Source organism: Cnephaeus nilssonii (assembly GCF_951640355.1).
Source record: "Cnephaeus nilssonii genome assembly, chromosome: 6".
NCBI classification, from domain to species: domain Eukaryota; kingdom Metazoa; phylum Chordata; class Mammalia; order Chiroptera; family Vespertilionidae; genus Cnephaeus; species Cnephaeus nilssonii.
In genome coordinates this window covers 51,168,468-51,187,881 of record NC_137077.1, presented here as the reverse complement: position 1 = coordinate 51,187,881, position 19,414 = coordinate 51,168,468, and the positions used below count along the sequence as shown (strand labels likewise).

Here is a 19,414-nt window from a genome sequence, read left to right as displayed (position 1 = left end):
AGGGGGGCCGCGAAACGCGGGGACAGATTTATTCGCTGGTTTCTAGTTTTTTAAAGAAATCATATAAAACCTAACGCAGAGAGGGAGGCAATCGCCCGACGCGGGGCAAGGGGAAAATAGCCACCCCAAAAATACCCGCACATACACACCTCTGCACCCTGCACCCCCCCCCCCCCAGATGTATTATCTTCTCACCAACAGCTGGCCCAGCACAGCCCGTCCCTCTTTAATTAGCTCCTTTATTAACTAAAACCGTTGGAATTTACAATATCTCCCCAATAAATTACTATTAGATATTGTGTCATATAAAGTTTACTGGCTGTTTAAGGAGACGGATGAGCCCTTTGGCTCGGGGTTTATTTACAGTAGAGGCGAGTGGGGGTAAAGACAGGTTTTCCTGCTGCTCTCTCTCTCTCTCAGCTCTGTGGCTGCTGAGCTTTTCTTCTTCAGCTCGTTCTCCTCAGGAATTTGGGGGCTCTTCCTCCAGGAAGGACTCAGGCCTCAGAATTATTAATGTAGGGTCTCCCCCCAAGCTGGGAGCCACCCTAGCCTCACACTTCCACTCAACCTCAGAGAAAGGAGGCAGAGGGAGGCAGAAAAAGAAGGCGCCCAGCTCAGTGTGAACCTGCCTACCTGCTCTTGGAAATCTGGGGGCCTGGACTGCTCTTTATTGCGATTCTGTGGGTCACAGGGGCTTCTGGGGGAATCTCCCGGGTTCTTTGCAGCGAGAATCTCTGGGCCCCTAGCAGAGCTTGGTCGGCCTGGGGAGCTCCTGACTCCCACTGTGAAGAAGACATTGGCACCCCAAAACTGGCCCAACCTGCCCTTGGGACCATCAGAGAGCAGTGCTGAGGCCACTAGGTGTGCTGGGAGCGAGGGAAAGGACTCCAGAGAACCACCCTGTTGGATTATGTTTATGGTGCTGGCCCAGCAGCTCCTTCCGGAGGAGGCTGAGCACCCAACGCTGGCCATTGGTGAGACTCCTCAGAGTAGGGAAATCACAAACCCTTTTCAACTAAGTCCACAGAACACAGTCAAGTGGATTAAAAAGGAGAAGAAAAAAAATCCAACACACACACACACACAAAAAAAAACACCTTCAAAAGTGGGTGTATTCTATCAGAGCCTAGTAGACAACATAGTCGAATTTCTATGTGATTATTTCAGGCTCCTGTCCAATGCCCAGCTCTAGTAATACGAGGTGAGATAAGTAGTTCAGGAAACATCTGAATATGAGAAAACACCAGAAGATTTAGAGAAAATTAGAGACTCCGAGAGAATATGGGAGAGAAACACCCATGTAGGTGCAAGTTAAATGTCTGAGCAAAAGCCGAAGCAGACCGACCGAAGCAAAGAAATATCATCTCCCTCTTTTTCTCTCTCTTCTCTGCACGACGCAGCGGAGAGAGACGCAGATTCTTAGAATTCCACAGCTCCGGGCGATTTCTTATCCCAAACCATAGCTGCTCACTCCCACGGAAATGCGTCCGTGCAGGCGTCGCCCAGCCGGCTCGGCGGCCGCAGTTAGCAGCTCCGCGTCGGCCCCTTCCCCGCCCTAGCCCGCCCGGCTGCCTCGCCAGCCACCCCCCGCCCCACCCAGGAGCCTTTGGGGGCCCAACTTGCCTAACCGAGACCACGCAGTGGGATGCCAGCCTGGCGCAGTCACCTCCAGTCAGAACCGCAGGAACCGGGCGCCCAACAGTGGGCAAGAGACCCGCCTGGACTGGGCTTGTTGTGCCTAACTGATTAAAGGGCTGCGCGGCTGCAGAGAGGCGCATCTCTCAGCTGCAAAGCCCACGTCACAGCACCTCCGACTTATTATTGATGCCTCCTTTTCTTGATGCATTAATGGGCGCCACTGAAATTTTAATTTTTTTAAAAAAATTTATCCGGGGGTTATTTTGGTCATAAAACGACACAAGGTGTGACTTTAATATTGTCGCAGTTTTCAATCAGAACATTGCGCCGGCGGCGAGGTCTGCAGGCCTCGGCTCCCAGCCGCTATTGTTGGTGGGAGAAATGCCGAGCTGAGCTTTGCGGAATAATCACTAGTTCCGGTGACGCTTCTCCCCCTTCTCTTTTCCCTCCCAGAAGACCGCAATCTCCTGGAAGGCGCACCCCAGGAGGAAGGCGCACCCCAGGAGGAAGGTCTCAGTCTCTCCCTAGTCCTCCCGGGCTTGAAAATATCGGGCCTAGACCTCTGCTCGCTGCCCTCGGGCCGGCCGCCCAGCACACAGAGCTTCGGCCACAGGGCGGCAGATGCGACGCCGGGGAAATGAGGATGGAGTGAAGGCTTCCTTCACTCGCAGTTTCTATCAGACTGATTTGACCCCATCAAAAAAAAAAAAAAAAAAAAAGGCCATTTTCCCAGGTTTTGGACTCTGTGGGCACTGGCACATGCTTAAACCCCTTTTCTTCCGAGCTTCGGACCCCGAGTCCTCTCAGGGAGAGCTACCAAGAATCATCATAAAAATTCGCATCTCCAGTGTCCTGTTCCTCAGGACTCGGAGTGAACCTAGGGGTTTACAGGGTCGCAGCGAGGACCCAGGCAACATAAAGCGCTCAGCCTCCCTTTGCACCAAGCGCGGTTCAGTCCGCCTGTAGGACACCCGCCGCACGCAGCTCAGGCGCCCCTTCCTGGACCACGTTCAGACAAACCGTCCCCAGAGCGCCGCTCTCAGCCTGGGTCCCCGGGGCCGGCGGGAGGCTCGGGTGCGAGGCTTCAAATCAAATCTAAATCCAGACTCGGCTAAAGCTGCTAGCCCTGAGCCCACTGGGGCTGGCGACGGATGCTGGGAAGGACTCCCAGCCTAAAGCGCTGGACAGCCGCGTCCAGACCGCGGGTTTAATCCGCTCGCACTTCGCAGCCCCCTGCACAACTATAATTGGCCGGGGACCCAAGCTCCGGAACCGCGGAGCGATCTGTACGTCCACTCTCCTGCACATTCATCAAATCACAAGGTTAGAGGAGATGACCTGCTTGCTAGCGTCTGAGCCACGGGTTCCGGCTGCAGCTGGTCTTGGCTCAACCGTACCCCTCTCATTAACTCAGGGGTTAATTAAAACTGAAGGCCAGGATGTGGTCCAAGGTTTTCCGTAAAGACCCGTGGCAGCCCTTGTGCTTCCGCGCATCCACCAGCCGGATGCCCTGCCTCCTCTCCCGCGCCTTCTCTGTCTGAGCCTCCATCCCTCCCGCATCTTCGAGGCCTTCTCGCGGGGCCTCGAGTCGCTGCCACCGCTGAGCCAGGCGAAAGGAGTTAATGATAAAATCTACGCTGGTTCTGGTGGCAGGGTCAAAGCGGCTGCGTGGGCCACCGCGGAGCAGCTGTGAGTGGCTGTGTTTGGGCGTCCCGAGGTCGGAATGATTCAGCGCCGCGGTGCCCTCTTCTCCCCTGTCAGTGGAGAGGCCGCGAGGGCCCGGTTCAAGGTCACTGTCTAGTTTGCGGAAAGCGGCTCTGCCGCATATGCAAATGAGGCAGGGCTTGGGCCCTGAAAGAGATGGGAGTAGGGACAGAGCAGGCAGGGAGAGGGGAGATGAAAAGCGGCGAATGTGGAAGGCTTGGGCCCCGACCCCTCAATCCTCGCTGTTTCACCCCTTTAGGGCAGTTGGGCTTGCAACAGGATCTTCGTCGGATTCAGACTAGACAGAGGTAAAGGAAGGGGGCTCAGTCTCCTCCGTTTTTGCTTCACTCGCTCCTCCAGAGGTGGGAGCCCTCTTGGTTCCCAGGTCTTCCTCTGAGAGCCCGGGACTTAAAAAAGAAATTTGGGAGGCCCCTCCTCTAGGTATTGCCTTCTAAGGACCTACAGCCTGGAGGTGGGGGCTTTAGAGAAACCCTGGGTGAGGGGGCCGGTCAGGTTTTTAGGCTCAAGCCAGCAGCCTGGAATCAGCAGCGTCCTTCCGTCCTTCGATCCTGCAGCTCCTCTGAGCTCCCTCCCACCGCAAGACCCCAGCCCGGTTGCCACTCAGGAAACGGGGAAGGGGTGGGGAGTCCCGGCGGGGACATCTGGGAAGCCATCTCTCCACCTCTCACCTGAGCATCCCTCAATGAGCCATCTTTCCCCATTTTCTGTCTTTCCAGCGCGCTAATAGTTAAATAGTTGCGTGGCTCTGACATTTTCCACCTCCGCCAGCAGAGGATCTCCTCCGCCTAGTGAATTACTGTGTGTCAAGAAAGGTGTGGGGCCAAGTTAAAACACACACAACAAAACACCTTCGTCAAACGCCACACCCACAGCCGCCTGCAAGGGGGCCGGTTCTCCGCAGACCTCGGAGCTCCATGCGGGGTGAGGACGACCCCCAGAGCCCCCTGCCCCACAGCCAGCGGCTGGTTGTGACCACGGCCTCCGGCCTCCGGCCAGGCCTAGCTCTGGGAAGCGGCTGAGCTCTGCCTGGGGTCTGTTCCGCCCAGCGACCCAAACGCTTCCCAAAGCCAAGCCCCCAGTGCGGGGTGGGGGGCGCGGGCGGATCCGAGTAGGGGCAACCGGCCCAGGAGGCTGGTGGTGGTGGGAGGACGTGCTGTTAACCCCGAGGGTGGCTGGGCCGGAAGAGCGGGGTCCACTTACCTTTGGAGACGGAAGAGGTTCGGAAGGGTGCGGGGCGGGGGTTCTCAGCCTCTAGACACCCTCTCCCCCTTCCCCAAGACCCGCCGCAGGCCCAGCCGAGGTATCTGAGGAGGGCGGGGCGGAGGAGGCGGAGGGAGCGGCCGGCGGTAGGCGCGCGGGAGCTGAGCTGCAGAGCATCTCTGGGGAGGCCGCCTTTTATGGTCGTTATTAGCGCCCCTGTCTAGACTGAAGACGACACCTCCTCTGTGTGTAAACACAGGCGGCGGGCTCTGGCGGGAAGGGGGATGGCGCGTCGAGGGGGCTCGCGGCCCTCCCCTTCTCTGGCCACCGGAAGATCAAGGCCTTTCCCCCCTCCCCCCTCACATGTGCTCCTTGCGATGTCAAGGTCAGAAAGACCTAGTCACGGTCAAGGCTAAAAGAGGAAGAGCCTGGTTGGTTGTGAAAGGCTCTGGCCCCCTCCTCCTCCCAGAAGCTCCTCGCTTCCCAGGGCCCCTCAATCCTCCACCAACGCACGTCTGGATACACATCTGATCCAGCAGTTGGAGTTTTTTGAGGGGTGGGCTCACGCCAGCAGCCTGGGATCAGCCCCGTCCTCACCAAGGCCATGTGAGTCTGAACCAGGTGGATCCTAGTGTGGGGAGTTCTTTTGAACAGAGGGGCCGCCGCGGTGCCCCAACTCCAGTTCTCTGAGCCCCGGAGAATGTCAGAGGGCTGTCCCTGCTTTATCCCGAACTGCTGACCCAGCGGTCTGTGGCTCAGCCTCAGGAGCGGAGGGTCTAGAGACAGCGGTGGAGGAATCTCCCGAGAACTGCTGGCCTTGCTCCCTCAGGTGGGTTCTTGGCTGTGGCCCTAGGTCTGGGGCTGAAGATGTGGGTGGGGAAGGATATGGGAAGGATGTAACGGAGCCCTCCCTGGCAGCCTGGTAGAGTGGCCTCCAGATGGAGAGTCCTGTTAGGCTCTAGCCCACCCCCATCCAGGATCCCCAGTCCTGACGACCGGGTGGGGCATGAAGAGAGGAGAATGCCATTGCAGACGGTGAGAAAGATGGCAGGAGCTTCCATCCCAGAGGGGAAGGGCTGTCCCCAGGAGAAGCCGCTGTGCTCACAGCCCTTCTATTCCCTTGCACTCTCCTATTTATTGCAGCCTGAACCTCACACCAACACTAGGAGACTGGCCTTAGATAGAAAGGCTTTTTATAGATTTGAATAAAGAAGAGAAAACAATTCTATACCCTGAGATGAGTGCCGGCTGACAACACTCCTACCTACGCAGTTGCACACACAGGCAGTAAAGGCTGAAGAAATTCTCCACTGGTCAAAGGCTCTAAACACACACACACACACACACACACACACACACACACACACACACATCCTTCACAGGAATGTCTCACAGAGTCCCCAGTGAGAATGCCAATTCTTGGAGGACAGAGGGGTAAGGGACCAACATGATCAGGAAAAGGATAATACATTTTCCCAACTTTGCCACCACAGAACACACAGTCACACAATACCTGTCTCACATGGGAGTTTCCATTCTCATGCTCACTTACTTTTATGGGAGAGGCATCTTAAAATTGATCCAGGCATGACAATTCTCCAAAATCCATCCAGGCACATTTAATCCGGGGCATGAGAGGGTCTTAAACACACTGGGACTCACAAGGACTCAGAGAGACTTCCGTCTTTGCCTGGGTTATCAGGGTCCCAATGAAACCCCAATGTTTCCACAGGCTTTCTCCTTCCCTTTTCTTTTTAAAAAGTTTTTATTGATTTCAGAGAAGGAGAGGGAGAGATAGAAACATCAATGATGAGAGAGAATCATTGATAGACTGCCCCCCCCCCCCCCGACACCCCACACTGGGGCTTGAGCTGGCAGCCCAGGCATGTGCCATGAGGTGGGGGAGGAAAATCAAACCGTGACCTCCTGGTTCATGACCTGGACCATGCTGGCCGGGCTCTCTTCTTTCCCATCACCCTCTTCTGGGGCTGTAGTGCCAGCCCCTCTGTGTGTGGAAAGATTCACTCATTTGATTATGTGTGGGTTTGTGTGCAGAAGCGGAGGGCCCCTCAGAGAACTCTAGACTCCCCCTGCCCCAGTGTCCAACTTCCACTGTGTGTACATGGCATGTTGTGGGACTGCTCAGTGCATCTTCAAGTCAAAAGAGGTGGGGGACCATATCAAGAGAGCCCCAGACCTCTTATCTATTCAGTTCCTTTTTCTGATCAAGCATACATTTAATCTTCAACTCTTTTTTTAAAATATATTTTATTGATTTTTTACAGAGGAAGGGAGAGGGATAGAGAGCCAGAAACATCGATCAGCTGCCTCCTGCACACCCTCTACCTCCTGCACACCCCCTACCGGGGATGTGCCCGCAACCAAGGTACATGCCCTTGACCAGAATTGAACCTGGGACCCTTGAGTCCGCAGGCCGATGCTTTATCCACTGAGCCAAACAGGCCAGGGCAATCTTCAACTCTTTTCATCTCAAGGGAGACTCTGGTTTTGGGGAAAGGTTAGGGTGGTGGATAGGAAGAGAAAGGGGAGATGGAATTAAAAATGAACCTTATTCCTGGGAGATTCACTTACACCTCCTAAATCTCTACTTCCCAGCATGATTTTTTGATAGTTAACCCAGAGTTAAAATGCAGTTGAACGGGAATGGCGCCACATCAGTAGCAAAGCCTCCAGAGATGGTGAATTCTTCAGGCCCTTTGTCTCTCAGACTCCCTGTGTGTGCATGTGTGTGTTTCATCCTCAGAAACATTTATTTATTTCCATAAAATATTAAAAACTTCAGCCAACAGGTAAAGGGAGTCCAGAGAACTCTGATTTCCAATTCAATGCCTCCAGTCTTTCTGTGTCTCAGGAGAGGAAGAATATTATATATAAAAATTGCCGCAGTAAAGATTTAATCCAAGATAACATTGTTTTAGGCTATGTTGCCTTTTAAAAGTCTCCTAACCTGACAATTTAACAATCTCATTAACTCTGCCAGATAGGGAGATAGGCATGACAGAAAAAAAAACACAAATTAGTGGCAGAGCCTATAGGGCTCCAGATTGCTTGAAAGACCGAGGTTTCCAGGAATGCCGGAGAATAAAAGTGGGGTTGGTTTAGTGAACTGGGGGCACCAGGGATCCTAGCAGTCTGGGATCCTTTTCCCTAGGTCACCGGGGAAAGGAAGAGTGCAGCCTGGGAACATGGAGCAGGGCAGGGTGGCAGTGCGGACCTCTCCCTAGCCTCAGCCCTGAACTGGCTGTAGGAATTTGGGACCCTCTGCGCACAGTAGGGCCTCAGGTTAGCTTCCCACTGCTGCCACTGCAGCATTCGGCTCCAGCACCCAAATGCAGATCGGAGACCCAACTACTAACTGAAATAAATAGCAAGTATTTTTCTCACTCACCTGCTCCCAGGCCCTTTCAGTTGCTGATTATATCCTTCTCTCCATCAGGATGGAAAGAACTTTTCTCCTGTCCAGATAGTTTCAACCACCCAACGTTTAAAAAAAAAAACTGGAGCAAAATATGGGTCAGGGATCTTCCCAGCTGGGGTGATGGCTATACTCTTCCAATGCCCATTCTGGCTAGTCAGGGCATCAGAAACTTCTCTGAAGAGCCACTGGAAAGAAGAGGCTTCAAAAGACACTGAGCAATAAAATCAAGGCCCAAAAAAAGATTTTATTTTAAAAACAGGTTTGTGGGTTTTTCTTTTTGCATTCAATTCAATACATTGTCATTCAGACATCACAATACTATATACAGATACACAACATTTTTAAAAAGCCTATTTCTGATGAACATTGCAAAAGAACACTGTTTTGTAATGCGCCAGTGGGAGAAGGTGAGGGGCCCCCTAGCACCAAGTTGGCCTTGAAGAGGGAAATGTTAGGCAGCGTCTACATTAGCTGGCTTTGTGGGGGCCCTTATTTTGGCTTCCTGGAAGAAAACTGCTTTCCTCTGGACAGTTAGTAAAAGTGAAAGTATGAGGCCTCTGTTCTTAGCTATTGCTATGATGGAGAAGTGACTGGAGAGGGATTCTGCTGGGGGACTCCAATCTCCATCCTGTGGTTCTTTCTTTCTTTCTTTTGTTAAGATGAAAAGATTCTACTTCTTTCTGGCAGAGAGAGAGAGAGAGAGAGAGAGAGAGAGAGAGAGAGAGAGAGAGAGAGAGAGAGAGAGAGAAAGAGAGAAAGAGAGAGAGAGAGAGAGAGAGAGAGAGAGAAAGAGAGAGAGACAGAGAGAGAGACAGAGAGAGAGAGAGAGAAGAAGAAGAAGGGGAGGAGGAGGAGGAGGAGGAGGAGGAGGAGGAGGAGGAGGAGGAGGAGGAGGAGGAGGAGGAGGGAAGAAAAATATTTAAAAGGCTGGTTAAGTTTCTGACCTTGGATTCCTGCGTGATGACTGGGAGAGCAGAACAGAGGAGGCAGTGGAGGCAAAGGCAGCTCCTGAGAAATTCCGTTTCTTGGTTGAGGGGGGTAGGTGGCTCTTAGGCCAATTCCAGCTTTTGTTGAAACAGAAAGAAAGAAAACCTATGTGCTGCCTGTACTCCAATCACGGTGCCAGATCCCTAATAATTATCATTAATATTAACACGACTTTTAAAATATGCACAGAAAATCTTAATTGGGAATTCTTGCCTAACTAAGGAGTGCGGTAGGGACAGGGAGCAGGGGAGGAACTGGAAGGGAATTTTAAGCTCACCAGGTCCTGCACTGAGGTTGAGATGTACCTCAGGAGGATCCTCTGCCTGCTGGGCAAAGGAGGAGGCAAGAATGGGGTCACTGGGGTTCTCCAATCCTGCTTTGGAATGATTGGGCTCATCTGGCTCTTCGCTGCCACTTGGCTTTCTTACAAGGAAATGGGAGAGGGGGGATGGGGGCCGGCAGCTTTGCTCCCACAGCCCGCCAGGGATCCACCTCCAAAGCTGTTGAGGCCCAGTAGGTCCCATCTAGATGGGGGTGGGGGTTGAGGATGGGGTGGGGAGTAGGGGGCGGCAGGGCGCCCCGCCGTTGGATACTCTGCCTCCCAGCCACGGTTCCTCTTTCTTGTTAACATTAAATATTCGTCTGCACCGGCGAAGGGTCCTTCGGTGAGTTTGGTTATGGTACAAAGCCGCGACATAAATAGAGGGGGAAGGTGGCCCGGTAGGCGGTCAGGTGGAGTGGAGATGAGGCGCTTTCGATTTGCTGACCACCTTCTTCTCTTTGACTCGACGGTTCTGGAACCAGATGGTGACCTGGCGCTCGGAGAGGTTCGTGGTGGCAGAGATGCGCCGGCGCTTCTCTTTGGTGATGAACTTGCTGGCCGCGTATTCCTTCTCTAACTCCTTCAGCTGCACCTTGGTGTAGGGTACTCGTTTCTTGCGCCCCCGCCGGTAGCTGCTCACCTCAGGCTGCAGGGGAACCACGTCTAAGGAGGGGAGAGAAGGCAGGCGGGCAGCTAGTGAGTCGCGTGGCTGGACCCTGGACTGGGCTGCGGGCATGGAGACCGCACCGCAGACTGGGCGCAAAGTTCTGGCAGGGACTCAAAGCGGGCAATCCGCCGGCCCCTTTGCAAATCTTTTGTGTCTCTATTAGCAAGGCCACGACTGTGGTATTTTTCTCTGGTTCAAACTTTAAAGGAGGGGGCACAAAATACTCAGTAATCAAGATAAATAATACTTGAATACAATGCTTTGAAAACATAAAAATGAATGCAAAATATCCATGATGAACAAAATACCAATTTTTTAAATAAACACGGGACAGTATTACTGATTTCCCTTTTGTCTCAGGCTTCATTATGGCTTGGCACAGCAATCTCGGTGTCACGAAAATCTCTGTGTCCCTAGACTCTGTGCCCTTAGAGGGCTCCCTTCAAATTTCACTCTGGTCTGCAGGCCTTCCTGCAGTTAAATCATTTGGGCTGCCATCAGCTCATCCTCTGCTCCAGGATGAGAGAAAGGGGTTCTGTTGTAGGTTTGAGGAAGGACAGGGCGGGCAGGGAGATAGCTTCAGTCGGCACAGACCACTAAGTGGCTGCTCATGGCTCTGGTCACTGGCTCTGCACTAGGAATCTGATGCCTGCACCACTAGATAGAGAGAACAGTCCAGGTGGCACCAGCCTGCGTGGGAGCCCTTCAGTCTAGGAGTCCAATTTTGTGAGCCACTTAACAACATCCAGGGTAGGAGGCCCTGGTCCTGAGATGTAGAGAATCAGTCCTTGGAAGTAAAGGGTCCACGCCCCAGGGTCTGTCCACCAGAGAAGGCACAGGAGAGCCCTTCTTGGGGGTAAAAATCAGCTATTCACTTCAGTCTATAAAAAGAACTCAGTGTCCCCCTGCCCCACCAAAACCGAGCAAATTCTGCTCTGCTCCAACCCCCTCCTCTCCATTCTTCCAAAGCCCAAGAAACCTCTCTTCATCCCATGCAGGAATCCTAACCCTAAATCCTCCATACCTTGTCATCCTAACCACTAGTAGTTCAGTTTCTTTATACTCTGAAAATTTCACAGGAACCAAAACAAAACAAAACAAAAAAATGTCACTTATACCCCCTTCCACTCCACCCTCATCTCTGTCAATAAAAAGGTCATACCCACACTTTCAAGGGGAAGTGGGAAAATAGGGAGATTATCTAAATAAATAGCCCCCCTAATTTTTAAAATGTAATTATTAGACTTCTTCAGGCAGAAGCTGGTGAAGAAGACCGAATATTGGGAGTTTCTCCTTCATTCTCTGCCCTTTAAGAGTGCAGAAACAGTGGGGAGTGAAAACACAAGGCTCTTCCTGAAATGCTGTTCCCACCCACCCTCACCCAGCACCTTCCCTATACCCATTCCCATTGGGTCTGCTCCCTCCCAGGGACCCTCGTCTATAGAGGATGGGAGAGAAGATGTCTCCTGAGGAGAAGTGCTCAGGTAATGTATGGGAGAGTGCGGGGAAGGGGGGGGGGGTGTCCAATGGCCTGGTTTGGCTGTCTTCGTGATGACAATTTCCCAGGAAAATTGTTGGATTTGTCACTTGTCTCTGCCTATGTATGAATAGGCCAAGGTTTTATAAAAATCTGAAAAACAAAACAACTTAACTTTAACAGAGAAGATCCTTTAGGTTAAAAATGATTTTTTGTACAAGATAATTTTTTTAAAAAACCTCTCAGTTCTCAAGTTGTTTTTTACTCTTACAGATGTAACTATGATTCAGGGAATTGATGATTCTGGGACAAGAATAATACAGAGAAGGTACGTAATGATATCATGAGGACATCGTGAGGTTTTCTTTTTGTTTGTTTTAATCCCCAGAACTTTTTTTTTCAGGATTATTTTATTAAACTCATTTACAAGATGAGAATTTGAGGCTCTAGACTGGGTAAAATAACTTAAGTGGCAGAGCCAGATTTTAAACCCAGATTTTCAGACTCAACATAATGACACAGTGAGTTCTCAAATGGAAATAAGCCACCTGGTACAATTCAGCTTTAAAATATCTCCTTTTCAAAAATAAAATAAAATACCTTCTTTTCCCTGGAGAGCAAAATGGAATAAAAGTGGCATTTGACTCCTGAAGTAACCAGATAATTGTCTTCTTGTTGTTGTTGTTGTTTTTCCCCTCACTTTCTGTAAATGCTCACAACTACCTACCCAATTTTGGGTCCCCTAATCCTAACTCTAATTTTCCAGTGAGGTTTAATCAATGCAACCCTAAAAATCAGTTTGAAAAAAAACAAATAATTGATCTAAACCAGTGGTCGGCAAACTCATTAGTCAACAGAGCCAAATATCAACAGTACAACGATTGAAATTTCTTTTGAGAGCCAAAATTTTTAAACTTAAACTTCTTCTAACACTACTTCTTCAAAATAGACTCGCCCAGGCCATCGTATTTTGTGGAAGAGCCACACTCAAGGGGCCAAAGAGCTGCATGTGGCTCGTGAGCCGCAGTTTGCCGACCACGGATCTAAACCACCTATTTTTCTCTGTAGACTACCAGGATTGATTTGGCCAAGTTTTTCATGCGTCAGACCAAACTGCTGGGGCTTTTTTTAAGGTCTCCTGGGGGAATACCTTCCATCTTGCCTTCCCACAGAAGCCCCCCTTCATTGTCTGTTGTCTTGTCTGAAAAGGAAGTGGGATCTACAGATGTGGGAACATCTGGAGCTTAGACCTGGAATAGTGTCTATACTGCCTAAAGTAAGTAGGGGAGTTGGCTAATTAATATTACAATCAACCCTTCCCTACTCTCCCTCCAGAGCATACACGCACCCAAACCACTTCATACCTGGGAATCTAATAGACACCTTTGAGGAGCAAATAAAAATCAGATCAATGCTCAACCATAGCTTTCTCTTGGAGCTCTGTGTACAGGTTCCTACTGCTCCCTCGCTCTTGCCCACTCACTGCCACAACAGGGCTTTGCAGAGGACGCCTTGCCCAGCTAGAAATCCTAGCTGCTCTTCTCAACCAAAATCCAAAGGCTTGTCAGTAGGTACTCCAGCATGGCCTAAAGAACCATTAAATGTTTTTCTCTTTCTTTCTCTCCCCTAATCCTACCATATCTGTCTCTTCCCATCTTTTCTTTGCTGATTCTCTCTCAGAATTTCTGCCTCTCTGAAAAAAAAAAAAAAAGTCTACACTCACCATTGGAGAGAGAGAGAGAGAGAGAGAGAGAGAGAGAGAGAGAGAGAGAGAGAGAATAATGAAGCAAGGGTCTATATAATTGGGGGAAAGGAAGAAGCCACAACACATCTTGGCCCTAATTATTTGGATCTTTCTGAACAATTGCTCCATCTCCCACACCAGCTCAGACTGCCATAGATGAGGTTTCTCAGAGCCAGAGGCGCTGAAGAGAGACAGTAGTGTTTATGCCTAGATGCTGCGGAACAAACCACAATTGCATAGACAGAGTTATCTGGAAATCTCACTGCTTCTAAAAGATCTCTGTGTGGGCAGAAAGATGGAGGGTGTCTGAAGATCATTTCTTTTTCATCTGCCTATTGCCTGGACCTCTGCACTCACTGTGATACACCAGCCTGATTCTATTTCCACACAGGGAGTGTTTGAGCACATAGCTGCTGAGACACACTGGGTTTTATATCCATTTCCATGCTGTAATTTGCATGCCATAATTTGCAAGTGTATTAAATCTCAGTTGGGCTATATATTTTTTATTTCAAAGCTATTTTTCTCTAGGAGGCTGTGATCACAAAGTGTTTATTTCTAGCGTGTGTTTCCCCTCTGGGAATCTTTTAAATGTATATTTTATTCAAAGATGTTTCTGAGCTTCTCTTCAATCCTTCACCCCTACTCCACTCCACATGCATACATGAGGATGCCAGAGAAGCTCCTCTTCACACTAAACCCATCGCCTATTGCTCTAGACCTGCACTTCTGTCCAGAGTGGGCCTGGTGGGCACATGTTCCCCTGCCTTTTGGCCCTTTAGTATGGCCTATTGGCTCCACCTGCTCCAAGAATTCCTGCTAGATACCCAATTCCTAAGGACCTTTCCATTTGGGAGAATGGGGGATTAATTCATGTGAATTGCCTATATTCTAGAAATATATTAGTGTATGTTTCATATTAGGTGGTTAATAACAGAAATGTTATTATGTAAAAATATTATAGCCAATGCCAAATAGGTAATGCATGATACCATGTACTAAAATTCTATCATCCTTAAATCTTCTTGCAACCAGAAATGGGGTGCCTAGGGTGGGTTCCACCGGGTGTTCAGTTGTATGTTATATGGAGTATTCTCATAATATTTACAAGAATGTTATTTGCTACACTTTCTAACACAATTCAGTCATATTTTCACCATCTGCCCCTTTCCCCAGTCCCGGATGCAGAGGAATTTCAGGCCCCCTCTTAAGAGGTCTTCAGTCTATATTTTCCAATGAAAATGTCCCTAGGCCCTTATGCAGAACTGGGGGGCCTCTGGGCAGTATGGGGAGACATGTGTGGCTGCTCTGGGCCCCACTGGACCCCTGTGGACATCAGAAGGGAGCCAGTCAGCCCTCTCTCCCTGAGCTTACAGCCAGAGCAGACTAAACCTCTGGATTTGTTAGACCCCAAATCCTGATTTCTCAGTGCAGTGCTGAATTCCCATACAGTTTTCAGAAACCCGAGACTGGTCTTTCCCCGCTTGGGTGGGTTGCAAGAGCCCCTCCTATTTAGGGAAAGGAATAGGGCAATGAGAGGACTAGGGCAATGATGAATTCCACCGCCCATACCCCACACATAGCCAGACAAAACTGAGGGGTTCTCAGCCTGGGCCTGGACCCCAGGTCCCTTCCGAACAGGTCTTCCTCCCCTATACCTCTCATCCTTACCACCTTCTTTCTGTGTTTGAGGCATGGATAACTCTCTCTCCCCACACTTGGGGAAGTTAGCAGTGGAAACACCCACATTATTTGACCTCAGTATACCAGAGAGGAAAATAAAATTTATATCTCAGGAGAGGGATTCAAACTTCCTTCTCTACACACCCTCTCAAGAGAGATTTTAGCTCTGGTCCTTTAACAATCGGGAAATTCATGGACAAATTTTTTTAATACATAAAAAAGAAAAGAAAAAGGTAGTATCCTACATTTCTGTAGACCGTGGCAAATCGGACCCCTATTTAAAACACACACACACACACACACACACACAACTGTCTAGTTCCTGAACGATCTTGGAAATTCTGACAAAGAAAATGGGGGTTCCTATTCCCCTCCCCCCGCCCCAGTTATTCGGTGGGTTGAGGGTTTGGGGCTGGATTGTGGATTCCTAGGTACTCTAGGCCCACCCCACCCCCATTCTTAGCCGGAAGCGGGCTTCGCCGGCACAGAGCCACGCGTGAGACTGGAGCCGGCTGGGGGAGGAGGAGGCGAGCTACCGACTCGAGCGCAGCCGGCGGCCCGGCGCACGGGCGCCTGTGATTGCTTCACTCTCAGCCAGGCAGCTTCGGGGAACGTGTCGGAGCAGATTTCTTCCCCGGAGCATTCCTCAGCGCAGCTCGCCGGGCCAGCTCCATCGGCAGCCCAGCAAAGCCGGCGCGCCGGGGCCAGACGGCGGGGGTGGCTGGGGCGCGGAGCCCGGGGGCAGGCGGGGCGGGGAGGGTCCCTGGCGGCGGCCGCGGCAATCGGGCCCCATCCTTACCTGGAAAGGGAGACTTCCAGAGGTGGGCGGACTGCGACTGCTCTTTGGAGCAGTACACCTGACTGTCCCAGCCGTTGGAGAGCGCCCAGTGCTGGTAGCCTTCGACAGGGATGAGCGCATCGTGACGCGGCTCCGGGTGCCCGCTGATCCCAGGCACCACCGACACGTCCAGGTAGCCGGGCATCGCCTGGTAGGAGCTGGCGAAGCTGGGATAGAAGGCGAACTCCTTGGCTCTGGAGGACAGGTCGTCACCGGGCAGGGCGCCCGACGGCTCCGGGTACTTATCGCCCGGGTGGTAGGAGCAAGGCTTTTGCTGCAGGTTCACGTTGTGCGACAGGCGGCAGCCGTAGTAGCTGCCACCAAACGGGTAGCCGTAGCCCAGGGTGGCGCTGGACGAGGTGGGGGGCGCGGGCGGCGGGGCGCACTGTCGTGCCGCCTCCGGGGCTGGGATGTCCGTGTAGACGGCACCCTGAGGGGCTCCCAGGGGAGCCGGTGGGCGGCCCAGCACGGGGTGTGGAAGCAGGTCGCGGCAGTGGCTGGCCGGGCAGCTGCTGCCCAGCCCGTCCATGCTCGGGGCTTTGCCGGGGCTCGCTCCGCTGCAGCCGCCCCCCGCTCCGCCAGCGCTGCCGCCTCCCCCGCCGCCGCCGCCGCTGCCGCTCTCCGCCGCGCTGTCCTCATAGACGTACATAAGGCTCTCTGGCCAGCGCGGATGCAGGAGCAGCGAAGTCGTCATGACATGATCTGCTCGAGCTTTTTAAAAACTCCACTTGCCAGAGGCAGCGAGCTGGGGAGACACCTCGCTCTCTTTTCCCCTCCCCCATCCCTCCTCCTGTCCCTCCCCACCCCTCCCCTCCTCCTCCTGGTGTTTCCACCTCCCTCCCCTGATTCCTTCTACGCATGCGGGGACACTTCATTAAGAAATCCGCCGGCTGCCGCCCGCCTCCCCTCCACGCCCCTCCAACGCCCACGTGACTCGGCCAGCGCCAAGCGAGCCGGGCCCGGTCTCCAGGAGTTCCCACCCCTCCAGATGGGGCGGGGCAAAGTGGAAAAGCTCTATGCGGATTGGCTGTCAGGAGGGGCAAAGAGGAGGGAGCTGGGAGATTTAAAGGGAAAGGGCAACGCCCCTGGCAGGCCCCGGGGAGGGAGAATGAGGAGGGGGGCGAGGAGGCTGAATTTGGCCGACGCAAAGGGGTCTGGAGAGACGAGGACTATTCCTGGGCGTCTCCCCCTAGGCATAGGATGTATGTGGGGGAGACAAATCCCACCCCCCAAAAGATCGCTGTGAGTGGATTGGAACTTGGAGCTAAGGGTGAGGGAGAAACTGGATTTTTTTTTCTTAATAAATGAAGAAACTAGAAAGCAGGCGTCAGGGCGCGCGGCGGGGGGTGGGGGGGCAGGGCGTGGGGAGCCCGGCTGTGGCCCAGGCTGACACCCCTTAAACTCACTAGGTCCCGAAGCCGGGCAGGAAGAGAGACTTTGATGACGGGATGGCGTTTCCATTTCCTACTTCCAGCCACTTACCCTAAAGCCCCAGTTTTCTGAGAGGGACTCCTGGTCCCTAAGTCTTTCTCAAGCAGAGTCAACAGTGCTGGAAGGATGTGATCGCCCCCCTCCCGCCCCCGCACACAGATCACCGCACACAGATGCTCTCAGTGAAACATGGAGAGAGAATAAAAGGAGGGAAATGGGAAATTGGGGCAATAGAATAGGCTGATATTTCAATATACAATAGAAATAAAAAGCCTCGGAGTGAGAGTTTTCAAAGAAAAGGGGGTGGAGGGGGGGGCGAGGATTAGGTCTAGGAAAGCTAAAAAAAGCCCTGGGTGTGAATAAGAGCACTCCTGTTCTCATATCTGTGTACAAAAGGAAACTTGAAATGAGGGAGAGATGGGAGGCCCCAGGAGGACCGACCTCAGCCGGGTGGGCCAGCCCTGGGCCGTTAGGCTGGTGAGGGCCAGTGGGCCGGGCAGAGCCGGGATCAGTGCAGTTTTAGCTCCCAGGGCTTTCTTGGGGTCACTCCCTTAGAGTGTGAGTTGTTTTCATGCTTTAAAATTGTCCCATATTTCAAAGGACAAATTAACACCAACTTACGGTAAAGCCCCCCCCCCTTCTTCCCTCCCAATCTCCCGACTTATGCGCCTTCCTATGCCCAACGCGATGCCTTAACAGAGTCAACTCTTTCCAGGGCACCTTTCCGTGGAATTGAGCCAAGTTCCCTTTCAGCACAGGGCCTCCCCGAGGAGAAGAGGTCATAAAGAGAGACGGGGGGGGGGGGGGGGGAGGGGAAGAGGGGAGAGGGGCTGCAGCATGTCCCTCTTTTCTGCCCCTGCTACATCGTTTACATGCTGGGTACTCCTGTCCAGGCAGCCCCACTGGACCCCGACAGCCTCAAGAGCAAATGGCCAGGTCTACACTGAGACCCAGCCCACGCAGTCTCCCTTCTTCCTGTAGGGGGAAGGTGGTGTCTGAAGATGGAGAGCATGGACATCGTCCTGGCAAGGGTGAGTTAGGATAAGAAACTAATCTTTGTCAGTGTGATCAACATCCTTAGATTTTGGAAATCAGGCTTCAGGCCGGGCTGGCAGTAGGAAGAAAACACAACAGAAGCAGGCTAGCAGGAGCGGTGATGATGGTAGAAGGAGGAGAGATGAGCCGAAGTGAAGGTGGGTCTTTCTGGGAGCCAGCTCCTGGCTGGGAAACTGGCTTCCCTGCCTCCAGAGTCCAAGGTCAAGGTGAAATGAGGAGCATAAACTTGGCCTGGCCAGTCTAGACTGGGTCTTGTGACCTTGGCCCCCGTGTCTGCCTGTGGCCTGGCTGGTGGGGGTAGGTGGGTGGGGAGGTTTTTGGGGAGAGGCGGTCCTGAGGCCCTGGCTTCCCCTCCCATGATGTGCGGGATCCGTGAGGAGTGGAGAACCCAGGCGACAAGGACCGTGCTCTGTGGGGCCACGAGGACAAACAAAGGGCCTGAAATGCCCACTCCGATCTCGGGGCTCCCTCCCGGGTACCCGAATGCCTTAGCCCAGTGCTAGAGGAGAACTCATCGGGCCAGACCCCCAAAGACGTCCCCCAGCTTCTGGGAGTAGGGGGCAGACCGCGGGAAGGATCTGGGTGCAGGGCTGCCCTGCAATAAATAAAATTAATAGTATGTTCTTTTCCAGGTTTATATAAAGACATTAACTATTCCTGTTGCAATGAGATATAGATTTAATTAACCCGGCCATTTTACAATTCCATTTATTAGGGGCACTGTGCGGCCAAAATTCGGCGACAAGAGGAAAAAGCTGGAACCAACGTCCCCTCCGTCAGGAAGACCAGTCTAAGAAGACGTAGCTCCCCAGGAGATCTGGGGAAGTAAGAAGGCTGGAGGGGAAAGTTCGGGGCTGAGGGAGTTAAAAGTGGCCGGTGAGGTGTCCTCAAGCTCTTTCTTTCGGTTCCCCAACACCTTCCGCGCCTGAAACTGCCGGCTCCGCGGCTGGGGCGCGCCGAGCGAGCGGGGCGGGCGGCGGCGTTGCCAGAGCCCGCGGGCGCGCGGCGGAGAGTAAAGCGTTGTTGGTTAATTAACTTTAAGCCTGGGGTCGCTTCTCCCTCCTCCCCCGAAAAAAATGTGGATCTCGCTGAGACACAAATAAAACCAAATTAAACACTCCAGGAGAATATGCACCACTGGAAACGTGGTAATTACACCTCCGAGGCGATCCCGCCCTAGAAAGCCGGTGCTGAACCCGCGGCTCCG

At 52.4% G+C, this 19,414-nt stretch overlaps 1 protein-coding gene across 1 annotated transcript; it reads right to left on the bottom strand.

The window, feature by feature from the left end:
* Positions 1-8,226: 8,226 nt before the first annotated feature.
* HOXC13 (homeobox C13) lies at positions 8,227-16,440 on the bottom strand. The gene is made up of 2 exons (XM_079774536.1): positions 15,682-16,440; positions 8,227-9,974 (listed from the first exon to the last, which is right to left on the bottom strand). Exons 1-2 carry the CDS (start codon positions 16,412-16,414, stop codon positions 9,718-9,720), a joined length of 990 nt encoding a protein of 329 aa, XP_079630662.1. The 5' UTR covers positions 16,415-16,440; the 3' UTR covers positions 8,227-9,717.
* Positions 16,441-19,414: the final 2,974 nt, after the last annotated feature.

What these genes read in the sequence shown, in the direction of transcription:
- HOXC13 (XM_079774536.1), bottom strand. Translation starts at nt 16,414, where the DNA reads ATGACGACTTCGCTGCTCCTGCATCCGCGCTGGCCAGAGAGCCTTATG. An exon ending in CTGGAAGTCTCCCTTTCCAG is followed by an intron (nt 9,975 to 15,681) that starts GTAAGGATGGGG and finishes TCCCCTCCTTAG; the next exon opens with ACGTGGTTCCCCTGCAGCCT.